General features: G+C 38.7%; 1 protein-coding gene across 3 annotated transcripts in view; it reads right to left on the minus strand.

Annotated features, from left to right (window-relative positions):
• Positions 1 to 131: 131 nt before the first annotated feature.
• eys (eyes shut homolog) overlaps positions 132 to 25,708 on the minus strand; it is a 165,181-nt gene continuing 139,604 nt past the window's right edge. For all 3 annotated transcript variants that reach the window (XM_034897346.1, XM_034897345.1, XM_034897347.1), the window contains 8 exons: positions 16,137 to 16,309; positions 9,117 to 9,299; positions 8,000 to 8,166; positions 6,841 to 6,985; positions 3,071 to 3,233; positions 2,656 to 2,828; positions 2,402 to 2,563; positions 132 to 1,528 (listed from right to left, as the gene is read on the minus strand). In XM_034897346.1, the coding sequence (XP_034753237.1) occupies positions 336 to 1,528; positions 2,402 to 2,563; positions 2,656 to 2,828; positions 3,071 to 3,233; positions 6,841 to 6,985; positions 8,000 to 8,166; positions 9,117 to 9,299; positions 16,137 to 16,309 (2,359 nt within the window). In that variant the 3' untranslated portion in view covers positions 132 to 335. The remainder of the gene's footprint in view (positions 1,529 to 2,401; positions 2,564 to 2,655; positions 2,829 to 3,070; positions 3,234 to 6,840; positions 6,986 to 7,999; positions 8,167 to 9,116; positions 9,300 to 16,136; positions 16,310 to 25,708) is intronic.

Genomic DNA, 25,708 nt, shown 5'->3' on the forward strand with positions numbered 1-25,708 from the left:
GATTTACATTGTTGTATTATGTGTTGTAAACATGTTGTAGATGTCTCTGCCTAAAAAAACTCAGACATGGACTTGAATTTACATTGTCTTGACTTGAATTTTTGAAATTAGTCCATTAGAAGATTGATAATCATCCAGTTGGGTTCATCCATAAATCAGATGAAAATCTAGCTGGACAGTGAAGAAATAAGTATTAAAATATAGTGTAGTGTCCACTGTGCATTAAAAAAAAATTTTTTTGCCACTATTGCCAAGTTACACAGATCTCCTTATGAACTAGGAGTTTCTAGGAGAACTAATTAAACTACTATCACGTGACAAAGGGAGTTATACTACTATTCATTGCCCTCATGGACATTGAAACCCTCACTATTATTGAGAAAGTGTAGCGGCTTGGTATCTTTAAACAAATATACATTTCTCAGGCTGCCTTCAAAGCCTTTTGAAAACAACTCAGAAGTAACAATTGATACATTTCTGTACAATCCAAATCCTCCAAAGAAAAGCTGACCGCCATAGTTTAAGGCCACATAACGCTCAAATGGGTCCATGTCTTTGAAAAGTACTTTCTTATTGTTTAGGAACACCTGGATAATTGTGCTGTTTAAAGATATGGACACGTTGTGCCATGTGTCGCAGCACAGTGTGAGATTTCTGACTGTCATTGGGGGCGAAAGTCTCTCTCCAAGATTAACAGCGATTTTGAGGTCACCGTTCTCAAGTCCAACTGTGAGGTAGTCATCATCTTCATGTTCAGCCCTTCCCATCCACATTATCAAACTGTCATTTGAGCTTGTGTAGAAGCTGAATGAAACCTGTGTGTTTTTAAGATTTCTTGTGTTGTATCTTTGGTCCTGGTATTTAACGTATGAGCTTCCCACAAACTTCAGAGTGTCTGTGGCTATTTCTGTGTCGCAGTACCTCCCACCCCATCCCAAGGGGCATATGCAGCGGTATGCGGTAACACTAGATGGAGCACATAAGGAACCCTGCTTGCAGATGTTGTTTACACAGCTTACAGACTGGTTACACACTGAGCCAGTCCATGATAACAGACATACACATGTGAATGAGTCATTTCCTGTTGCCCTACAGTGACCTCCGTTTTGGCACACCTTGTACCCACATGCCGTCCCATCCCAGTCCCCTACGTTTGCTCCACTGACTGCCCCCGTCTCTGTTAACTCAAACTCTTCACCATTGAAGATAAGTTCTCTTACACCCCCAGTGAAGCCCAGTGGCCCCCCTTCGTTAGCATCTGTGGAGACGAAGCTCAGAGTGGACACGCCCCCGACAAAGATGTCTGTAGCAACATCGAGGGTGGTCATCCCTTCGGTCACGTTCCCTCTAACCTCCTTATTATCCAGACTGAGGAAGCCTTGGTGACCAACTCGGCCCGCCTTCACCGTGTGCCAGGTCCTGCCGCGCAAGTCCACTCGCTCAACAGACTGCAGGACGTGGGTGCCATCCCCAAGATTGTATCGCAGCTGGACAAACCCGGATGTCAAAGAAAGACAGAAGAAGTCTCCTGTAGGAAAAAAATAAAACATTAAAACTTTTAATTAGTAAGTTCTTTGTCATAAAAAAAGGGTCAGTTTACCTGCTATTTCAACAGTGGAATAATAATTCTAACGTAACCTTTTCACAGCAGTGTCTGTCTGTTGATTACCTAGACCTACAAGAAGAATGTTTAAATACTTTGAGGAACACAAAGTGAATTGGACTCATCTCCGTTGCATTGAGGTGGCAGCAGAAACCTCTGACAGATATTATATATGTCGAATACATATATAAAAAGCAAATTCATGTTTTACAAAAAATAGTAAATAGGGCTCTGTGAATAATAAATATAATAATGAGTAAAACAACTTAGACTTAAGTCTGTAATGTTGCAGAGGCAAAGCTGTCATTGAATTATGAAATTGGCGGCTGTAGGATCACTATGGAAACATGTAATATTAGCCTCTAGTGTTTTTATTCTCTGTCAGGCTTTAATTTCATGCGTAACACCATGTTTGTTTTATGTTACATTTATGGATTGTTTTATTTGATCACATTTTCTTTTCAGATGCCCTTTAGCATGAAATACATGCTGATAAAGAATAATTAAAGCTATTTTTTTCCCTATGAATGTTTAAAAATATGGAAGGTGCTCCAAAATTGCATTATATCATCTACTTAATGGGGCTTCTTTGCAGAGTTCAGTGCAAAGTGCGTACCATGAAATATTTGTTCATTATACTATAGAAACAAAGGATGATTTGGTGTGTATAATGTGTGCCATTGTGGCAGGATATGGGGAGAAAACAGTGATCCTGGTCCTTACATGGAAACATAGTGACATTCTATAATTACATAATATTTTGTACATTAAAATAAAGCTGGAATTGAATGCCCTCACCAGCTCTGGCACTGAGATGCTGTGCAGTGTAGACAAGGATGCCATCCGGTGATAAAGGCTGGAACTGCAGCTGCAAAACAGTCCTGTGTCTTGTACTCATAGGTGGGAAGGACATCCATGAAGACTGGTTACCGCTGAAGAATGGATCACTGATGGTCACAGCTGAACAGACAAAACAACATAGTTAAATAATAGAATAGTGAAGCTCTTTTCTTATTAATAAACAAAACAAAACACATGCTACAGATAGCAACCATTCTCGCAGTAAAGTCCCGCAGTCCCCAGAGGGCACTGGCAGGTATATCCATTCGGGAGAGGGATGCAGGTGGACCTGTGGGCGCACAGAGGAGGAGGACTGTGCATGACATCACACACAGACACGGTCTCAGAACAGAGTGCTCCCTTCCATCCAAATGGGCACTGGCAACTGCAGACAGACACAGTCAGACACTGTAAAAAGCTAGTAAACACTGTAAACGTGTTTTGCTATACTCACACTGTGTGAATTATTTTCTATAGGTTACTGATGTCTTGTCAAAGTACATGGGAGTTTACATGTGACATAAAGTTTCTGGGTGCATTCAAACTATAAAGTCTGGAAGCGTTTATGCGTGAGATCCTTATAGAATATTAGAAAATAAATCCAAATTATTGTTTATTTTTACTCACTACACAGACGAGCCAGAGTCCACGCATGTCCCTCCGTTTTTGCAGGGAACATGAACACAAGGGGTGACGCCACACTGACCCACACTGCGCCCGAAGGCCGGATGTCCCAGCACTTGGAATTTTCTGTCTCTTCTTGTACGAAACTGCACATCAAAAATGCACCCTGTGAGAAGAACAAACACATGACCTTATGTCTGCAGGATATCTTTTATTTCTCTGATAGGGAAACCATCAGAGAAAACACAGCAATCTCACCTTGAATGAAGTACTAAAATGGGATTAATCTGAGCTGAGTTTGCTACTCAAATAAGGCCAATGAAAGGAAACACCTATTAAAATGCGAGCAGTGTTCAAAATTAATATCTTTGATAGTTGTTTATTTTCAGAGATGGGTAGCAATGAAGAACAAATACTTCGTAACGAAGAATAGTTAAAGCTTTTTTTCCCTACGTCTGTAAAAAAATTATGGAAGGTGCTTTAATATTTCATTATATCAAAATGCAGCTTCTTTGCAAAGTTAAGTGCAAAGTGTGTACCATGAAATATGCGTTCATTGTACCGTAGAAACAAAGGATGATTTGGTGTGTATAATGTGTGCCATTGTGGCAGGATATGGGGAGAAAACAGTGATCCTGGTCCTTACATGGAGACATACTGACATTCTGCACGGTAAATATGTACCAAAGTACAAATTCATACCGTAGCTACTGTACTCAAGTAGATTTTTATGATAGTTTTACTTTACTTTACTATTTTTTTTGAAAACTTTTTACTTTTACTCCTTACATTTTAACACACATATCAGTATTTTCTAGTCCCTATATTTTATAGATTAGCTTGTTCCTTTAGTTTAGTACTAAAACTCGTCTTTCAGGTGTGTCTGTTAGTGCATGTCGGAGAATAGCGCGACCATGCACGCACGCGCCTCACACGCGCCTCACATTGCGAGCAGGCGCGCGCGTAACATGGAGAAAAAAGTGATAGAAAAAAAAGAGACTAGCTGTCCGGAGGATAATCAGCTGAGATTGTTTGTGTGCGTCTTTGAGAACTGTAAGTCATATAACTGATGTTGTCAGTTCATTTAAGCCTGTTGTTGTATTGGTCTATAGTTCTTGCACATTTAAAAGTAAGTTAGCTAGTGATTTTGTTGTTTGTGTTCTTCACCGATTACCTGGTTCCACGTTGCTCGATTGTAATAAAGCATCAAAAGAGAGAAGTTGTCTCCGTCTGTGTTTTAACAGACAGGCCTGGGGTAAAGTTGGAAACCAGAATCAGATTTAAATACAGTCCTAATCTAGACCTCACTAACAAGTTTAAATAATTTTGCTAGATTAGCGTTTTTATTTTTTGCGTCATCAATACCATATTCAATCTAATTGGATGGGAATATACTGTACGTTGCGCTTGACGCACCACTAAGACTATTCGACAGATTTGGCGGTATTCTGCATTCATTCGCGGCAAATCATTGCGGCTTGATGGCGGTAAAGTTAACACAGAGTAGTACGGACGGACATGGATGAAGATGAAGAAAACGGAGATCCCAGAGACTTGGAAGAAAAGCAGTAAGACATTCCCGATCATCCTTGGCCTTTTCTGAGAGAGATGTTTGAGATAGTAGGCATCAATGATTCCTGGCCAATGTGTTGCGTAACTCTAAAAGCATGGGGAACTTCTTAATTAATGTCTGTTTAGTAATTCTTATTTTATCCTTCATTTTCTTTCCAAAAGTCAAATTTGAGCACACACATGTAGATTCCTTTGAATGTTAAGGAGAAGGTTAAAAAAGAGAAACTGGATCTGTGAACTGAATTCATATCTTGCTACTTAGACAGAATCTTATTAACCTGGAGTCCCAGATGTTTAGGACTATTAGCACACATCCATTTAAAATGTAGGCAATGGCGTATCAAGAGTCTTTTTTCCATGTCCACTGAAGTTTCTCAGTTTGCACTATAGTAAGGCCACTTTTAACTTTAAGTACATTTCCAAGCCTGTACTTTGTTAGTTTTACTTGAGTAAAGAAGTTAAATCAGTAATTCAACTTTTACCAGAGTATTTTGAACACAAGTATCTGTACTTCTACAGGAATTGAGTACTTTGGCCATCTCTGTTTATTTTATCGGTGACACCACAGGGTTTTCTACTGAAATCTGCATGACTTTATTAGATGTAAACACTCTGCGCTTCACATCCGAGATGTACGAGTTTTTAAATCTAAGTTTTTCCCTCCTTTCATCATGCATCTCCCTCCTCATATAGGCTTTTTGCTTTCATAGTGCAATTTTGTCCAGATAATATTGGTTTTGGTCTGTACCTGCAGAGCACCGGGCCTTCTATAAATGTAAGGCCTGAGCACAAACCATGTAGTCATCTGCACATGTAGACTCCCATCTCTACTGCATTAGTAATTGGCATAAACAGAATGCAGAGAAATGTCATGCTTATTCATGAATATTCATGGCAGGATGTTGTCTTCTTGGCAGACTCAAGTGATGGTTGCGGTGCTGCAAACATAGACTGTTGAAAAGCAAAGCAGATTCATAAGGAAGATTATAAAAGCTGGTTATTTTGTTTTAGCTGCACTCACTGACTCTTGTAACAGAACCAAGAAACCAGAGGAGCCAAGTCTAGATCGTAGACCTAATACATCGTGACAGGAAATGTAAATCTGGTTTCAGAGTATTATTTCGTTCCTGTTGCATTCTTTAAAATAAAAACCAAGTCTATTAAAAAAATATCTGCATCAAAGCAGCACGAAATCAGAATTTTTTAATAGACTTGACAAACAGAAACTTCTGGGTTTTGTGTTATATGATCAACAGCTCAAAATGAGTAACTTTGTTTTGTTTTTCTTCCAGCAGCAGACACACTACCTCCTCTGCCACCTTTCCACAGGGGAGTGTGGATCTGTTGATAACTGGGAGTGAAGTGCATTATCAGTGTGTTCACTGCCAGCCATCATGATTAGGGCTCGAGGAAGGTCACACAGATCTGATTAGACGCTCATGAGTTCTCATTACATCCCGAGCAAAAAGGTTGTGGTACCACCAGGGTCGCCCTACTCAGGTAGTGCTTACCAGTACAGGGGGAGTATGACAGTCTGATACAGCATGGGCAAACTGATGCTTTATCACAGATGATTTGATTTTGGAAGGTTTATTTGGCAAGCAGAAAAATGAATTACACAATGATAAATAAGCAAACGCACAAAATCGCTCCAGTCCTTAAAAAAAAAGAAAAGAAAGACAGCTCTTGTCCACCTCAAATGGATCTGCCATGAAATTTTAGAATAACAAGCTTCAGTGCTGTACTGCAAAGACTGCTGAATGTGGTTATGATGATATTCATAGCTGTTGTCATCATTACGGTTATGGCTATTTTGCTGCACAGCTTTGCACATTAGCGGGCACAATGAATGCTCTCCAGAATACATTCCTACATGGGGTCACCTGAGAAAAAGCATAAATGATGATGATGACAAAGATTATTTCTATGGCACCCTTGCTCAGTGACTTGTCAGTAGTGGAATGGATTTGCACACAACGCAAAACTGTATGGGGGTGTGAAGTGATTAAAGGGTGCAGATACAATCAACCTCAAAGCTTTGTTCTGCCCTCGTACAGAAGTCCGAGCCTGTAGCTCCCTTTTTTATTACACCCCTTCCCACCTGCTTACAAAGAGACAGACATCCTTGGAAAAACTCCAAGCCCCAGTGCTCTTAATCCAGACAGCAGTGTTGTGTAGTAATAAAGCTGTAGCAGTCTTACCCTGAAAGCCATGAGGGAACCTGGATCCAAGTGGCAGTAGTTCAGGGCTGTACTCATTATATCCACCCACAAAGAGCTGGTTGAAAACCTTGAGGCCTAACAGGGGTCCTGGAGACGATCCTGTTCGGTTACGTTGTCCGTCAACCTGAGAAAGACATGGTAAAATGTCAACACTGAAGCTAGAGTCTTACACTTGTAGGCGGCCGTGTGGGGCACAATTTATTTAAAAATCTGCCAGAACGTATGACCCTGGATTGATCACTGAGTTATTCTAGATGTGTCCGTCTATTAGCCAGTGTAGCTGCCATACTCTAATGCTTTTGAACAGGCAGACCTTGCTGACTTGATAGTATTTCATTGCTGCAGATTCTATAGCCACGCTTAGAGGATGTAAACATACTGATTCCTGATTACTGGATCAAAATGATTTGTTGGTACTAGCAGAAAACCTGATGGTGTTCACAGAAACTATAACACAATTTACCTGCCTACACCAGCACCACCAGGCAGGATAGATAGTATGTAAACAGTGCAACATACAGTATAAAATATATAAAGTTTGTTTGGTGTACAGTCAGCTGACAAAAGAAAAATAGTGAATGAGTGAGTGCAGACAGGTTGCTGAATGGTTTGATGAGATGAAATGAGGTAATATCAATAACAGTATAACAGTCACAACCCCTCTTTCTATACTTCCTGTTTATTGGTCTTTTATCCCTTCTTTCATTGGTTAATCGTAAAATGCCTCTATCTGCACTTTTGCTACTGTTTGAACTATCTGGTTAGATGCTTATATGTATTTTGTTGCATTGGTGCTGTGTGCAGTGACCAAGTTGGATCTTATCTAAACAAATTAATCCATTTCTACTAGTGACAACTTATCACAGGTCCTCGCCTCAGTGTGGACGGGGTCTTAAGCAGTTCAACTGAAGAGTACATTTTTTCACAAGAAATAGAAAGATACAAATACATGTCAGAATTAGCCATGCACCCCCTTAAATGGTAACATCTATTTTTAAAAGAATAGTGTTTGGAGAATTTAAGCGGTTCTGATGGCTTTCCTTTCAATTCTCCCCCGTCTGTATATGAGGACAGGGTGTATGTACAGTTAAAAAAAAAAAAAAATACAAAAATTATACTTTTCTAAACACCAAATCACCTTAAGCCATCCTGTTTGCTTTGACCTTCCAAATGTTACGGTGTGAATGTTGACCTGGGGGTTCAGTGGATCACTGACTATGACCGCTACACCTGATCCAAGGTTGAATTTATGCACAACTCTGCCATTTCGTAGTCCCAAAACGAGGAAGTCATCACCATCATTGCCTGGAAAACACAGTTACAGTCATAAGCACAGACAACAAGTAGACATGTATCTGCTTACATCCTAAACATTAATAACAAACATTTCAAATGAACAATATATTTGTCTCCTTTAAGATGAGTTTTAGTATTGTTTCATATTTTACCTCTCTGCTTGTTTAATTCTGTGTAACTTGATCACTGCCATCCAATAATTAAAGATGCCACTTCATTGAACCAATTATCATGTGAATGGTTCGCATTTCATGTCTATATATTGTGCCTGTAAATTTGTTCCATTTCAAAGAGTGCTGCTCTCCCTCTGTCCTGACAAGTGTTTCATTATTCATATTCCTATTGTTTTGTTTTGCCTCCACCTTGATGAATTGTACTCTCAAGAGGAAACAAGTGCAGAAGATCCACCAGATCTTTTGCTTTTTTAAAATTTTTTATTCTTTTTTTGATGAAATATGCCTGGGACAATGACGATGGCGGATACCTGCTACCAAATCTGACCTTACTGAAGGGAGATTCTAATTTAAAGTGATGGCTGCTGACAGCATCACATTGCAGCTACAGCTCAAAGTCTGTTTAATGCAATTAACACTGATACTTTTGAGATGCTTGGATTTTTTATACTAGCAATGCCAACATGCTCGCTTTGAAAGTCAAAAACAATAACATTTTACTGGATGTCAACTGATTACTGGACTGCAGGAAGACTCATTATTAATTTCTCAAAATCTGCCAAGAAAGAAAATCCTTAGGGGATAGTTTTGATTAGAAGATATCAAAGGAGTGGAAATCTATTAGATAGCACATTGCAGTACAGAGTGGGTTACACCTCTCAAAATCCTTAATGAAGTTTGACAACTGAAATCCAATGAAGGAGACGTCTCGAAGTTGTTTTTCTCTTTTCATTTGACCGCCAGAATTATTTTAAATTGCAGGGCAAGCGTCTGGATTGAGCTCACCTTGTCCTTTATGCCCAGCGAACAGCATCAGGTTGTTTTTCACAGCGGATGAATTATTGGCGAGTGTGAACCTCAGCTTGAACTCGTAGAAGAAACTGAGGCTCGGGATGGAGGAAAACGCCGCAAATGAAGTGTAACCAAACTCATCACTTCCACTGAATCTGGCACGAGTGATAGTGATGGCTGCAAAACAAACACATGCACAACTCATTAAGTTCATATGTGTGTTAAAATGTGACTCGTGGTGGCTGAAGTAGGGCTCTGTGTGTCTGTGTGGTTATGAATTGAACAGATCTGATAATTCATCATCTCCCTCACAAGTTACCAAAAGATGGCACTATTGCTACACACTACATCCCAGGGGTTGGTGAGAAATTTTCCTTTCTGAATGGTATTAGAGAATGACCTGTTTTCAAACACTATCACCTCTTCAGTCCTATTCAATTTTCATTAGTAGCTGTTTAAGAAGGGTTCTGGAAAGCACGCATCGCTTCATACCCAATGTTCACAAGGGTAGCACAATAATCCCAGTGATATTCAATTACAATCTCAAGTTTACTTATTCAGCATGCATGGTTGACTCGATAATGCTCTCTCTTTTATCCCATCCCAGCATACCCATCTACTTGATTTTACAGTAGGGACTCAATGTAAATTTCCCCACACTCACTCAAAATAAGTTTTTTTGCAGTTATTTTTAATATTTTTACACACAGCAATGAGGATTTAAACACATAACTGCTCTTGTTCAGTGAAAACACCTTGCATATTCTTCTGCAGCCCCAGGCAATGGCTACGAAGAGTTCAGAGCTACCCTCTGTGACTGCCCTCAGCTCTGTTTAGGTGCTAAATTATTAATAAAGCTGCAAATGCGTGTGTTATCGTCTCTAGTCTGGTAGAGCTGTTTTTGCCTATTGTTTCACTGAATGGCCCGAGTGTTAAATGTAAAGCTATAGCTTATTTTTAAGATGTGGTTTGTGTGTTTGAATTGATCATACACATGATCATCTTCATGCCCTCTAATAACAAAAACAGGCTCAGACCAGATACCAACATGTCAGCCATTACTACAATATTAAATGACCTTGAGTGTGTTTGTACGAGGCTATTTGCTCTGTTCATGGACGAATTACCCTGGAGCCTGAAGTGTACAAATGAATCAAGTGTCTGAACTGATCTAAACTGATATTTGCAAATTTTAAAAGTTGAGGAAATAATGCAAATATTTGATTATTACAAATGTGATATGAAACTATTGTGTTAGTCAGTAATTGTTTTATATTGAATAATATTTGATATTTCAGAATTTCTTATCAAAACTGATGTATTTATAAACTTACTTTGAGTGCCTTTGCATTTATGTCTTATTACTTATGTACAAGCCGGTGGACATAATATAATGAACCAAACAAAGAAAACACTTTGTGAGGGTTATATTGTTCAAATGTTTGCTTAGACTGCCACAGGAATGTTCTTGAAACTTCTAAATCTTAACTTGAAGCCACAGTTTGCAATATTGCTATATTAGGTTTCATGATAATACAAGGGTTTTTTACCCTGTGTTTGTAAATTGGACAAATATACAGTGGAAGGACAGGGAGTTAAATCAACACCTCTCTGACACAAACACGGAACATTATACGTTTCACAAAACTAACATTGCAATTGCATTTTTACTCAATTTGGGTCTCAATTTCACAGTAATTTTTAAAATAAAACATGCTATGTAAATCTTATTCAAGAGATACTGAAACACTATAAAGCTCCATATTTTAGAATCTGCAGGCAAGTTTAATTTCATACAGTAACTCTAAGCCTGTGTAAAAGGTTGACTTTACTATCAGAGACCTTTGGGTTAGCTGAAAAACATTCATTCAAATTCACAAAGGTCCATTCGTGTGATGTAGGAGGTGATAGGATTGTTGATGTGTAAACATAATCAACAGAAATATTGGTAATGGTAATTGGTTGGAAATTATTGGTAAACAATATTTGTTTATATGCATAGTTTTGTAACACTTTGTAAACTAGTGGTCACAGAATAAACTATTAACATAGAAGCTTATGGACTGCCTCCATGAAATGCATCCATCTATGGATTATACCCCACACTCTGTCAAAAAATATCACATTGCATTTCCACTTTGCTGGGTATTTGTGTAATGTGGTGCAAACCAATAGGAGCGGCAGAAGAAAAACGGAATGACATGTGGCACCAGGTTGTGAAATGCATTCTGACAAAAGCTGCATGTCTATAATGTGCATCTTGGCTGTCACAGAGCCGCTGGGGACAACTGACCTGAGTAAGAGATACTGTATGCTAAAAAAATAGAACTAAAAAATATAAACAGTATACTATTATATTCTTTTCAGTCTTGGCACAATGCAGCGTTAACAGAAACGTCACTAAATCAATACTTAACTGAGGTGCTGATGCGTAAAAAGTGCTGCACAGTGCACAGCTGTTAAACCATTGAAAATCGATTGTATGAAATGTATCTATGAAAATATGATGTACTAAAAAAAGATTGCATTACATAACTGTATGTCCACACTTGGCTGCTGTTTATATGTTTATTGTAAGACATGGGTTAAACCAAGTATTTTTGTTTTTGCAAGTTATTTTCTTGCTTAATTCCCTCAGACCCGGGGTAGCCACTTTATTTTTGGCAACGTTGGGCAAAAATTCCATAATGATCTTTCAGCATATTGTAATTAAAAATGGTCTTAGAGAAAACTAGAGTTTTGCACCAGCTCTTGGCTCTGTTTTCAGGCTTTAGAAAGTCTAGCCTGTGACGGGAGACTTCGGCAAATCACGTCATTAAAGAGAGATAAACCGTTCCTATTGGCTGTTCTTAAAATACAGAAGTGTGTGCACATGTCTCTTCGATGAAAGTTCTGTTTACCATAGCCAAAGGCTCACGGCTGCAGCTAATTCAAGGCTTAATTGTCATCCATATAGGAACTAAATTAGCAACTGTGAGCTAGGGTTGGCTTACCCTAGCTTATGGCTGCAGCTAATTCATGTTCACGTGTATGTAACTTACTAAAACTACAGGCTTTACTAAGACTACAGAATAGTCATAGAGAGTTGCCACCATATAAGGGCATCTGGATGAAAGGAATGATTAGTACTCGTAGATGTTACTGTATGAAGCAATTGCATATGTCCTTGCTCATCTGATGGGAGGGGCTAGACAGAGAGGGGCGAGGGAAAGCTGCATTAGAAGGTCTCACTCTACTTCAAATTCTTTTTGATATGCCTACTGGAGCTTTAAAGCATCATTACTTGACTGGAGACATTTTCAAATTATAATGACAACCACAGTCATTAACATTATAATTTGCAAACAAAGTCAATGTTCAAAACAAACAGGGTAAACTATGATTGGATTTGAGACGCAGGAGGTGGTAGTACTGTACTAGTAGTACTGTAGTTCACATGGTGCATTGCCTTCAGTGTTTTAGTCTCTATAAATTCTAAAGTTGATTTTTTTTTACAGGAGGTATAGGCAACTTGTATACAGAGGTAGACCATTAAGAATTCTGAGTGAAGTCATTTTAAACATCTATTAATGTTTCATGAACACAACTCTTCAGGCATTCCAGCATCAAAAGCACGTCCTAGTCTTCCCTTTCCTGTTTCTTCATAGACCAACCTTATCTATTAAAGTGCACATGGGGACCAAGAACTGAATATCTTTTAGAGCAAATATTCAGCTCTTTCATGTATTCTGCTGGACAAACAACTTTAGCTTTTCTCAAATAGAAACAAAAAGACAACTACCTTGCTATCACTGACAGTACTTTGCTAAGGTTACCACATGATGAAAAGTATAACAAAAAGCAGAGAGAGGCAGGGGACCTTAGGTGTGATCAGTTTTGACCCTGATCTTGTCTGATGTTATCAGGATTAAAATTCAAATGTCAGCCATATACTTAGTTTGACACTGGAAGGTTAGATCACTGTGTTTGGGATGTGGGTGCTGAGTCTGTGCCATGGCTGAGCGACTTATATGCCAAGCCCCCTGCCGCTCCTCCAGTCAGTTTAGTCAAGCAAAAGCCTTTGTATCTGAGAACCACAATCTGTGAAGCCTATCTCTAATAGCATTAGTGTTTGCATAGCATGGACAACTAAAACAGCCGCTTCTTGGTCATGCTGAATTATTAGCTTTTGGTGACTGCCTTTATTATTATTTTTTGTTGCAATTTTGAGTGCTCTGTGTGAATGCTAATGTCACACTGACAATGATAACATACTAGGGGCTGCTGCACAAAATTAGAATAAAGATATCCAGGATAACTGATAAAGCGCAGCTTGACTTGGTGTGATCTGCTCATCACGGCTTAAACGGTGGCAAGTTTGCCGAGCCAGGATGAACGGGTGAAGCTATGTCGTCCAGGTGTAGACAGCTGGGATAAGTGCACGTTCACGGCTCTCTTAAACAGACCATGGTATCGATCACAGATTTACTGATGCAGAACTGGAGAAGACACATTGCTCATACAGAGTGAGCAGCAGCTTCTTGTGGAAGTTGAACTTAAAACACATTGTTTGTAAAAAAAAAAAAAGAAACATGGCCGCTGTAAAGAAACGGCGAGAGAGAAAGCGTGGCAGACGATCGCGGACTTACTGAATGTGTAAGCAGCCTAAAAATATACATTTGCTGACCACTGCCCTGAAACCGTCATAATAATACCATTAAAGGATTAGGCTACTAATCATTTGCACAAATGAACTGTTGCCTTGATACTAAGCAATAGACAATGGCACTCTCCCTCTCTCTCTCTCTCTCTCTCTCTCATGGGCTAAAATATAAATATCCTAAGTAATATTAACTTCCACTGCTCGCTTTAAATGCAAAGTGTACGACTCTTCGTTTTCGCAAATGACAAGTGACTCCTTGAGTGGTTTGAGGTAATAGCATTAGGTCCGCTATTATCTGCCACGCTTTTTCTCACACACATTTTTTTCTTTTTTTTTTCCTTCTTTTTTTTACAGAGGACAAGTTTCGTTCGTTACGCATTATATGCTTTGCTCCCTCGTGTATACAGTATAGACATAGAAAAGTAAGACACTAAAGAAATGGACTCTAAAATCTAGAAACTATAAAAGATAATTAAGTGATAAATTGAATGCACAGGAATGTAACAGAGTATATTTATCAGTTATTCCCCCCAGACAAATATAATGTCAAAAACCATTGAGGTGTCCTCTCCTTGTTGTTACATGAATGCACAGTAGTCTAAACTAGATAGTTACTGGTCCAGTGAACTAAGGGAGGATTGTACAATTGGGATATGAGCTTAAAATTTACAATCCTCCCAAATTATAGTTGTTAAAGAATACAAAACAATTAATAAACTAAAAATATGTAAGGTACATTGGTCGACTATAGAAACACACATGTACAGCACTTTATATATTGCCATTAGTAACTGACTTCATTTAAAACACATTTGCAACCTAATTAGCCTTTTCTAATCATCTGCCGTAATTTATTCACCAAAATTCTAAATACAATATGAACAGCAGTCTTCATACAGCAATATACCAATAAGAATGACAATAACATGAATAATGTTTAAAATAATAGTCACAATGTTAAAATATTAACAGTATTTAACTGAACAGCAACATGCACCTGTTGTATTTTAATGCAAGCTGATAACAATAAGGTAAACCCACTGCTGAGTGAACTGAAAAGGCTCCAAGATTAATAAATCCTGGCTGATAGCCTGGAATAAAAGAGATCAAATCTAAATAGAGAACAAATCTCCATGGTAACTTAGTCTTATGTGCCTCTACTTTTGTGCAACCAAGTTTAGACTAAATTTACCCAGGATAACTGGAATATTCTGGCTTAATCCCTTATCCTGGTTTTGTGCAATAGTCCTCTGTTGTTTAAACAGGTATGTATGTGTACCATTATCACCATCTTTGTTTAGCATGTTAGCATGCTAACAATTGTTAAGTTAAACACAAACGGGAATGTCCTTTTTGCATGTATTTGGTCATAAACCACAGTATTTAACAAAAATAAAGATTGTGAGCGGTTCATGGTAATACAGGAAAAGTCAGGATCACTTGGGATCACTAATGTCAGAGGGACTCTTCCTTTGGGGATGTCTGAACAGAATGTAATGGTAATCTATCTAAATGTTCTCAAGATATTTCAATAAGTGTTGGACCAGCCCAATTAAATTAGCGTCCCTGAAACCATGCTGCTAGCTTGCTTAAAAATACAGCATGTTTTACAGTCAAATACAATATTTATTGAAATCCATTCTCTTAATCAGATGTTCCAGTGGTCCTTCAGTGATTACAGTTTACAGCTGTGCATTTTAAATGTCTTGCTCAAGGGGAGACTATATACGTAACACCAGTTTTTGTGTTTCAATACATTAACAGCACAGAGCCCATCACTGATATCTGACTACTGTGGATAATTGCATGACTATTATAAATCGAGGAAGAGTCAAAAAGCTAACAGAAATTATTATTACTAAGGTAGCTTATGATGAACTAGTCAACACACAGGCAGCAGAAGTAACACCAAGGTATCTTATCAACATTACTTGTAATGTAGAAACACATCAACACCTTGGTGTACAACATTAGCCTGACCTTTTAAGAAAAAAGTTTTTTAGAAAAGTTGCTTAGAGTCACACTGCTGGATCTGCCGTTGTTGGGAAATAAAATATTGTGAACTATTAGAGTTATTTTTGGAATATTCAGTAAAGCTGCCATAAGTGTCTTCCTGGAGGAAAATTGCTTTTTTAGCAATATTTAGTTTAATAAGTGCACGGAAGCACAGATGGGAGGGGGGGGGGGCATGACAAGGAGGAGGAAGGGGCAAACTAGTCTTGTTTTGTTTGAAAATACTTCTACATATGGAGGCTGTCATTTGACCAACTGCTCATACACCAACTGTATGCAGATGAGCATTTTTTTTTTAAATAAAGCTGCTAAATCTATGTAGCATTAAATTGTGTGGAGACATTATTTGCAACACTTACGTTCATCACACAGTAGACCTTGTCTTCCATAGGGGCAGAGGCATACGGCTTCCAATGGTGACTTTGGGATGCATGTGGCTCCATGACCGCAGGGGTTGCGCTCACAAGCGTTGAACTGGCACAGCTGGCCTGTGTAGAGCGGGGGGCACTCACAGAACCAGTCCTCAGCATCACTAAACGTGTAAACATAGAAGGAGACATCATTAGGCCAGAGGTGAAAATGGACCATGATATTGCAGCAACACATCCAGATGTATTACAAGCTCACAGTGGCCTACAGAACACACAGAGAGATAAGTGATGATAAAACACCCCGTGTTGCATAGACAAATGGAAAAGATGTTGAGAGTAAATGTGTCCAGCCTGATGGAATACTTGTGATATCTGCTGAAAGACAAGCACTTGAGGGAATGTGTGGATACTGTCGGAGAAAAATAAGAATCCTAATCTAGCATCGACTGCAGAAGCAGACATTTCTTTTGGTTTAGGTAAACACACGCACCCTGAAAAATAACAGCAGAAATGATCGCGGATGATGAGTAGTGTGTCAGAAAACTTATAACCAGAAATTTTACATGATTTTCTATCTCTTCTTTCCTCGATTCATATACGTGCGCTTCCTCTCTTGGGAAGAAGATGAGGGTGATCTAGCATGCAAGTAATATCCAGACAGGGGCTTTATGGAATGCACTAAGATGTGCACAACTGAAAGGTATAATATCAGATAGGGAAAGCATTGGTGGGGTTTCAAATCTATAAATTAATAATTTGTTTTGAGCAGATGCACTGCAGGAGGTATTTTGCTTCTTGAGAAACTGGCTTCATGAAATGAAATATTTACATTCCGTCACTAGAGTTGAGCATTGTTAGACATGACTGCATTGAAGAACAAAAAGGATGTTGTATAATGCAGTAAAAAGTTCTATTGTATGATTATTAACAGGCTGCTAATGTTAATTTCAAGACATTGTAAAGCAGGCTACAACGCTACACACTGTCGCTGCCAATTGTGACCATTACTTTCAAAATAACAGTCACAAATGAAAATTGATGAAGTTTTGTTATTTGTATAATCTTTGACAAGCTGCAAGAGGAAGAATCAAATATTTATGGGAGCACCTTCTGGTGCAATCACCATGTTTCAATGCATTGAGTGCTTAAATGTTGTTGACACACAAATTGCGTGAGTTTTCTCCCAGATGGTCCAGTTTCCTCCAACATTCAGAAAACAAGCAGGTTAGGTAAACTGCTGGTAGGTGGGAATATGTTGAGAGGATGCAACTTATACACGGCTCCAATACTACAACGCGCACGTTACACAGGATTAAAATAGATGGATGGATGGATAAACAAATAAGAGTTTCTTCTAATTGCAGCCAAACTTCATCACAGATGATTTCTTACATTCAAAAAAAGTAAACCTAAATTACTTTACAAATCGGATACTGTAACATTAGAACATGTTGACACATTTTAAAGAAACTGCCATATTTCAAAGGCAAGATATTCATACTTTTAACATGCATCTCTGGGGACTAATTTGCACTCTAAAAAAGAGGATATATTTATTCCATTTACGTATTTGTTTTTATATAACATAAATAAAGGCAAATATGACTTGCAGTTTGGCTGAAAAATGGGATAACAATGCAATGCAAACAATCATGACCTAGAAACAATTCACTACCTGTATTGGGCAATCAACAATTCTCTTCAGATGTGTTGAAAGCAGCGTACAGTTAACAGTGTGGTAAAGAATCAGGTCAAGTTCCGCCAGACATATGTTTGTCTTTGCAAGTGATACAAATGTTTTTGTGTCCTTGTAGAAACATTTTAATCCTCAAATGCATAAAAAAACAAAACTACATATACTAGAAGGGCAGATAAACCATTAACGAGCACAGTTGAAAACACTTGAGTTTTAATTGGCCTTATCTAAAATGTGATGTGTGGGGTGACAACAGGTTATTATAATTTGGCTGAGGAAATCACTTTGAATATGTAAGTGCTGTAATGTTTGCACACTCTCTTAAATATGTTAATCACAAATGCATGAAGTTGGTGTGAGCCATTACATCATTCAATGTCTGCACAGCTGCAGCACGAGGGCTGGATAAAATATTAAGGAAGACTACATTTTTAATCTAATGAATACCAGATAAAAGGATGAATAATTGACCGGTTAGTTTATGATATCCCTGTCAGCTTGAACAATACGCTGTGTGGCCATATGCATTCCTCAGATTTCATTCCATGTACGTTATTTACAGAAAACCTCTTTTCAAGTGCTTATTGGTATGCAAATACACTTCTACAGTAAGGCCTTGATTAGGCTCTGCTGCCATTGCAGTCTTCAGTTCTTTGGATGAAAGCATTTAGCCAACTTCATTGTTAAAATAAAAAGGACCACTGGGTTTAGCAGATAATATTTTTAGAGAAGAACTGCTTTGTTACAGAAACATCTCTTGCTTTCCAGTATTGTAAACAGCCAATTGGACACCGTTGTACTAGAGACAATGTGATTCCTGGGGAAAAATCCTTTGAAAGACAACTGTTACCTCACTCAGTTATTTGTCACCTGAATCTCAATATGAGCAGAGGGATGAAGTGGAATTTCCACATGGCATTCAACCAACACACTCAGGCTCCTGTCTTAGCAGACGGCTGTTTGGTTGTTTCCCTGACCTCTTCCAGGCACCCTTGCAAACATTTCTTTGGCGGTGAAGAAGGGTGATGTCTGTTGAGTCTCCATAACAGAGTCCTTTGAAACAAACTGCCATGGAAAAGCATACTTTAGATGATACTTAAAATGAAATCCTTATAGAAAGGAGGCACAAAAGCATAAGGGAACTTTTCTCAAGGGATCAGATATTTCTACAGTCCAACTTAGAACACACTGTAGTCTACAGAAAGCTGTGCTTTTCTGTAACACTGTTAAAGTATATTCACATGTTTAAACTCTACTCTCTTCAAATGTGCCAGTGTATTTATTCAAGGTTATTTTGCATTTCTAACCTCCTGAAAAAGAAACCTTTGCATACCTTACAGAACACTCTCCTTTAACAACCTGAATTAACTCTATGTCTCAGAAAAAACATGTACTTCAATTCCTAACTTACACAGGTTCAGACAAATTGTTTGACACAAGATGATAACATTTATTTGTTTTAGACTTCAGTAAGAATCACCTGTCAATTCAACCAGGGTGAGATTTTCAGAATTTTATTTCCGTTAACTCTTGTGTTGTTTTTCCATCAACAATGACAAAAAAAGTATTTTGGTCACTTTTTTTCAACATTATTATTACATTTTCCGACATTTTTGTTACTTTTTCAATGTTGTGGGTTCTTTTTTTCCAAAGTTCTTGGATATTTTTAATGTTGTCTTTTTCAGCGCTTATTTCAACAGGCCATTTTTTGTGACAAAAAAATGTATAACTGAAAACGGGTCAAATTTGAAACAAGGACAACATGAGGGTTAACAAAAAAAACTCTCCACTACTTAGACTGCATGCTGACATGTAGCACTATAACCGGTCTTCTTTCTCACTAACACACCAGTAAGGTCATCAGAATAAATGTGAAATTTTTTTTTGTCACATTCACAATCATACACAGTACAATGTGCGGTTAAATTCATTGTGTACCTGTTCCATCTCAATAAAAAACAATAATATCAACAATAAACAATAAAATCCATAAAAATAATAACATACAACACAATAGATGCCATACTAGATGGTAAACATGTTGATATCGTCAGAGCTGCACTTCAACACATCCCCAGTCTGTGTCGTGCAGAGCGTCCTGTAAGGCGGCCTCTGATTGGTCAGTCCAGCGTGTCAACTCCCTTCGCACCGGGGCTTTCTGTTTTAGCCGTTGTTTCTATTTTGGCATGAGGAAAATTGCAACATGGTCAGATTTGCAGAATGGAGAGATATAATTTTTTGTAGCCGTCCTGGTCCGTTGTGGTGGGATATAAACGGCACTGAAGATAACTGAGGTAAACTCCCAATGATGGTGAAATGGGCGGCATTTGATTATCAGGAGCTCAAGGTTGAGTGAGCAGGAATGTGTTAGATGATGGACGTTCCTGCTGTCACACCAGCAGTTTTTCACCATGAGACATATTCCACCTCCACTCGACTTTCTGAACTCTCTGGTTCTGCCTGTGTGGTGAACTGAGAGGAGATCTGCTGGTTGAATTGCATGGTCTGGTATCGTGGGTATCAGCCATGTCTCAGTGAGGCAGATGATGTTGCTGTCCCTCTGGTCTTTAATTCTGGCTTAGAGCTCGTCCAGCTTGTTTTCCAATGACTGGATGTCAGCTTGTTGGATGCTGGGCATTGGTGTGTGGTGTGCCCTCTTCACCAGCCTGTTTCTGATGCCTGCCTGTTTACCTCTAGGCCTTCTCTGTGACCAGGGGCCTGTTGCACGAAAATAGAATAAAGATATCCAGGATAAATGAATAAGCGCAGCTTGACTTAGTGCGATCTGCTCATCGCGGCTTAATCGGTTGCACTATTGCCAAGCCAGGATGAACAGGTGAAGCTATGTCAAGCCAGGTGTAGATAGCTGGGATAAGTGCACGTTCACGGCTTTCTCAAATAGACCACGGTATCGATCACAGATTCACTGATGAAGAATTGAGACGCATGCGCCATATGTTTCACCCAATGAGCGGCAGCTTCTAATGGAAGTAACGAGGAGGGGAAGAATATGCAAACAGGGAAATACGGCTCTTATCAAACAGAGAAAAAAAGCCCAACATAGCGGACCGACTGAATGTGTGGGGTGTAAAAATATAGCCTTTGCCTCAAAAGAGAGCAGCGGGAACTAATGTTCCTCGGGAAATGGACCCTTTAAGGACTTTAGGCTTAATTTAGGCTTAATTTCAATATAAAATATTCCTTATTCTTTGTACAAATAATGACTTATTTAGAAGGTAATGAAACCAATGTAAGCTATAATAAAAAACATTAGGCCCACTTATTAATTGATTAATTGAAATCATGAATGTATTGGTCTCTGACCAGTCTGCCATTAATATCATCTGGGAATATCGCTACATTAATATCATCTGGGAATATCCCCCCATTAATATTGTCACACTTAATCTTCGGAGAGCATCCTGTATAAACCTGAATCTGAGACCACGGACGCTGCGCTGCTCATCTCTACTTTTACAGAGAGAGTGGACACTGACGCAATGCACAGGTCTGCCACCGGGCACCGGCCACCGGGCAGCGGCCACACGCCAGGCAGACTCTACACACCACCGTCCCACCGGGAAAAGTTCCACTCCGTATCAGGGTCCCAGTGCAACCATTCCTGACCATCTAAACAACTGTAGGGTTTAAATCCAACTCTCGACAAAAATAGTGACAAGTAGGCTAATGCATGTTAATAGAAATAAAGCAGAACACATGCAGAAGACAACGGAATAACTGTTAAACACGTTTATTTCGGATCAGACGGCAGCTGATTTGACACATGAGACTCCAGGATTAATCTTAGCCTGGCTGTTAGCCTGCTCTGGACCAGGCTAGCCGCAAAGAATAAATCTCCATGGTTACTTGGCTGGGCTTAATTCAATCTGGTTTCGTGCAACCGAGTCCAAGCTAAATTCATCCAGGATAACTTGAATATCCCGGCTTAATCCCTTATCCTAGTTTCGTGCAACAGGCCCCTGTTGCTAGCGAATCTGTTGTTGTTGTTGTTATTGTTATTGCCGGCTCTCCTCACGATCTCGCTGAGCCAGTTTGGATGAGGAGTGAAACTTTTAGTGGGACGGCATGAGTTGAGTATATTTAAAAGTATCTTTCAGTTGTATGTAGATGACTTAGCTCAGGTTAGATTAATAGGTTTAGAGACACACATAGCATTCACAATAAAAATAAAATAAGGCAGCATATACAGCGGTTGATTCCTCAATGCAGTGGCCACGGGTTTGAATATAACCTGCGGCCTTTGCTGCATGTCATTCACCCTCTCTCTCCCTTTGCATGTCTTCAGCTGTGCTATAAAAATAAAGGCCTAAACTGCCCAACAAATAATCTTAAAAAATAAAAAATAAAATAAAAAACAAGGCGGCATGTAAAGCTGTATCAATGTTGAAACCAAAATTGAAAGAGTCTTTAAAAGGTGGAAGGAGAAAATAGGACACACTATCACCGACATGAGAGAAACATTGGTGTGAAAGCAAATACAGCTATTAAGTGAAAAGTGGTGTGCACACTGAAGACTGGCTTTTGCTGAATGAATAGAATAACAATGTTTTTTTCTAGACTGCTTTGGAAATGACTAACACCTCACTGTAGAGAATAGATTCCTTTCACTGGAGACCACAATAGTATCTACAAAAAATCACCTGCAGATGACACGCAAAACTATTTTGTGCCTTATGTCTAATTTATATACTTATATTGCAGACTGGAGATTTAATTTCTGCAGATATACATGGCTATACTGAATGTCTGCTGATGATTATTACACAAATTCCTTTTGACGCCACAATTGTTTTTACAGGCCGATTAACACATTTGGGTTTTGTGATTTGGGCCTCGGGCCGCTCCGTAATTTGGGATAACAGGAAGTGATGCAGCAGTAATGTTGTGGATGGCTAGCAGAAATAAACCTCCTTGGTTGATGGTTCTCTTGACAAGCCTAAATTTAGTTGCATGTATTGTTAATGTGAATTAAGTTACCCCCGGAGTATGTCTAGTCTCAAATACCACTTGCTGGCCAAGCATATGGGTGACAGAAAAGCCTCAACAACTCTACAAGCAACAAACTTTTGACAGCAATCGCTACAGTAAATGGGTGGCTAAAGCTTGCAGGCCGATTAACATTATAGAGGACAAGGGTCTGGTTGAAATAATTTGCATACCATCTATGTAAGGGATAAAATAGAGAGAGAAGGTCATTATTTTGAATTAGAACCCAGACACGGTGAAGCAGGACCGTGAAGCGCTCTAAAACAAACAGTCTTCAGTATACTACTCCCATTCACACTTTCAAATAAACAGTCAGAAGTGCTATTCTAGAAGCCTTATTCAGTCAAATATTATAAAGCTGGTTACCAGAACACCAACCTGTGAGATACAGAGTTCTGCTTCAACAACTGTGACACATGCTTCTTGTTTTATTCCAGATGATCTTCACAATAAAGTAAGACTCAGTGTTGCACTTGGTTCTTTCATTACCACTATTTTGAGTCAATCCAAAATGTAAATAGTCCCTGCAGCAACAAATGTGTAACCGCCTGCAGCTGAAAATACTCCTCTGACAAATGCACTCCTGTTGAGTCACATTTGCTAAGAACCACAGTGGCCAGCTGTTTAAGGAAATTTTGGAGGCATTTTTAATAGTAAAATTATATATTTATGACCCCTTTTTGAAGATGTACTTCTTCACCAGAAACCAATTGGCTTGGGGCTGAGGGCTGCAGACAGGGTAGAGAAGTCTGAAAGATGTTGGACTGACTAAAGCTTTTGGTCTTTTCACAGAATTTGTTGACCATGAGAAAACTAATGTATGACCTCAACCTGAGCGTTTAAAAGTAGCCTCATCCTGAAAATAATCCTGATTATATATTTTTCAGTACTGTCAAAGCATTGCAATGTGTTCATGGACACACATTGTCTGTCCAAAGACATCAGAACAACATCAGAATAAAAAATGTACTGGCCTATTCTGTTGTACTGTAGTTAGTTGTACTTTGGAGTCAGAGGTCTGGTCTAAAAGAAAAATCAAAAGCAGAACATTTCCTGTTCCTGTCTGTTTTTACAGTCATGTGAGACTTGTCCCCTGTAATATTAATACATACACTATGTTATTATTATCAGCAACTTGTAGGAATTCAAGGTTACACAGGACTCTTTTTTAAACAAGAACATATCTAAATGTCTAAAAATAATTGTATGGTTGTTTTAAATGCACTCGTCCTCCAAAATTAAAAGACACAAATGCAATAAGTCCTGTAATAAGCAGGTTTTCGCTAGAAATATTCTTGAGGGACTGGAATTGCACAAGATAGTAAGCTATTTTTGTTTCTCATGGTGAAATATAATAATTGTTTCTTGGACCTTGAGTTATTTTTCAGGTTATTTGAAACAAGTATAGCTGGAACTCTGATGAAGATACATTTGGTTTTACTTTCTTTGTGAAGAACACTGGAGGTGTCTTAAGTGGCGGTATGTGTGCTGCCAAAACTGGACCATAACAGAACAAGCAAGGCACTGTCTCTACTGCAGCCAATTAGCAAGAAATAGTTTTCGCTACATGATTTATATATATATATTGTGTGTGTGTGTGTGTGTGTTTGTGTGTGAGAGTGTGAGTGAAAGAGAGCATATGTCCATCCTATAGTGTAAATCCTATAGTCCAAAAAACAAATACTCCGACGGCCAACACAACACAAACAGAGACGGGCTTGGGAATCCTGTAAACTCATGGTGTGGGGGGAACTGGAGCTAAATTGAAGAGAGATGGTGCAAAAATATAGGTAACACTCCAACTTTTTAAAAATCTGCTCTGCACTTCATCTGAAATACTCCCTGCTCTGATCACATTCTCTGATTTACAGGCACCCCAGACTAAGCCAGACGGCACCACAGGGTGCTATGGCACCCTGGCTGAGAAAGGCTGCTCTATTCAGTAAAAATGTGGATCTATTTATGTGATCTGTGTCTCAATCTGTTCTTTTTTTTTTTTTTACTTCAATTAGAAGATAAAAAGAGGTCACACTAAAAACTTTAAAGCAGCTATAATCAATATTTTTACATTAACTATGAATCAGGACTATCTATTTGTGTGAAAGCTGTCAATCGTAGTGACAAACCCACAGAGAAATACCAAACTCTGAAGTTCCCTTCAGCAATTTGGTGTCTTTAAGATAACTGTTTTGTTTAATGGCCTGTAAATGTAATCTTTTGGTTCACTCTCATCATCCTCATCAACCATACCCTATCTGTCTATCTTAAACAGCAGATAGACAAAATGAACGACTAGTTAGGGAACATAGTCAAGCATTTAGCAGATTTTCATCAGGAGTTGGTAGAGACCAAAAAAAAGATCAAAGGAAAGTTAATATTGGAGTTACGTCATCAGGTGACCAGAAACCTGATTTCAAATGAATGCTTGTTTATATAAAATGCTGTTTTAATATAGTACATATCAAGCACATCTTGGTGTGTTATTAACTATAAAAAATCCTTAAAATACAAGTTGGTGTAGGTGTCCTTTCCCCTTGATGCTTCCCATTATGGGCTAAGCACCACGATTAAAATTCGTTCTCACCACCACAAAAAAACAACTAAAACGTGTATGTATGCACGGATCAATAGACCATTTCACAAACTGCCATGGAACCGTATTGGACAACCGGGCAGGAAGTGAGACAGCGAGACTATCCAGTCAATTTACCAAAACACAGCCCCCAATATTGTCCTCCTATTACATTGTGGCATTGCATTCCAGGGCAACTAACAGAATGAAGAGAAGAGAGCTTTGTGCACTCCTGATGACCCCTGCATGCTGTGAAGTTCAAGAGGATACTGCATTAACACGTAT

This window comes from Etheostoma cragini, chromosome 17, assembly GCF_013103735.1.
Source record: "Etheostoma cragini isolate CJK2018 chromosome 17, CSU_Ecrag_1.0, whole genome shotgun sequence".
Taxonomy (NCBI): domain Eukaryota; kingdom Metazoa; phylum Chordata; class Actinopteri; order Perciformes; family Percidae; genus Etheostoma; species Etheostoma cragini.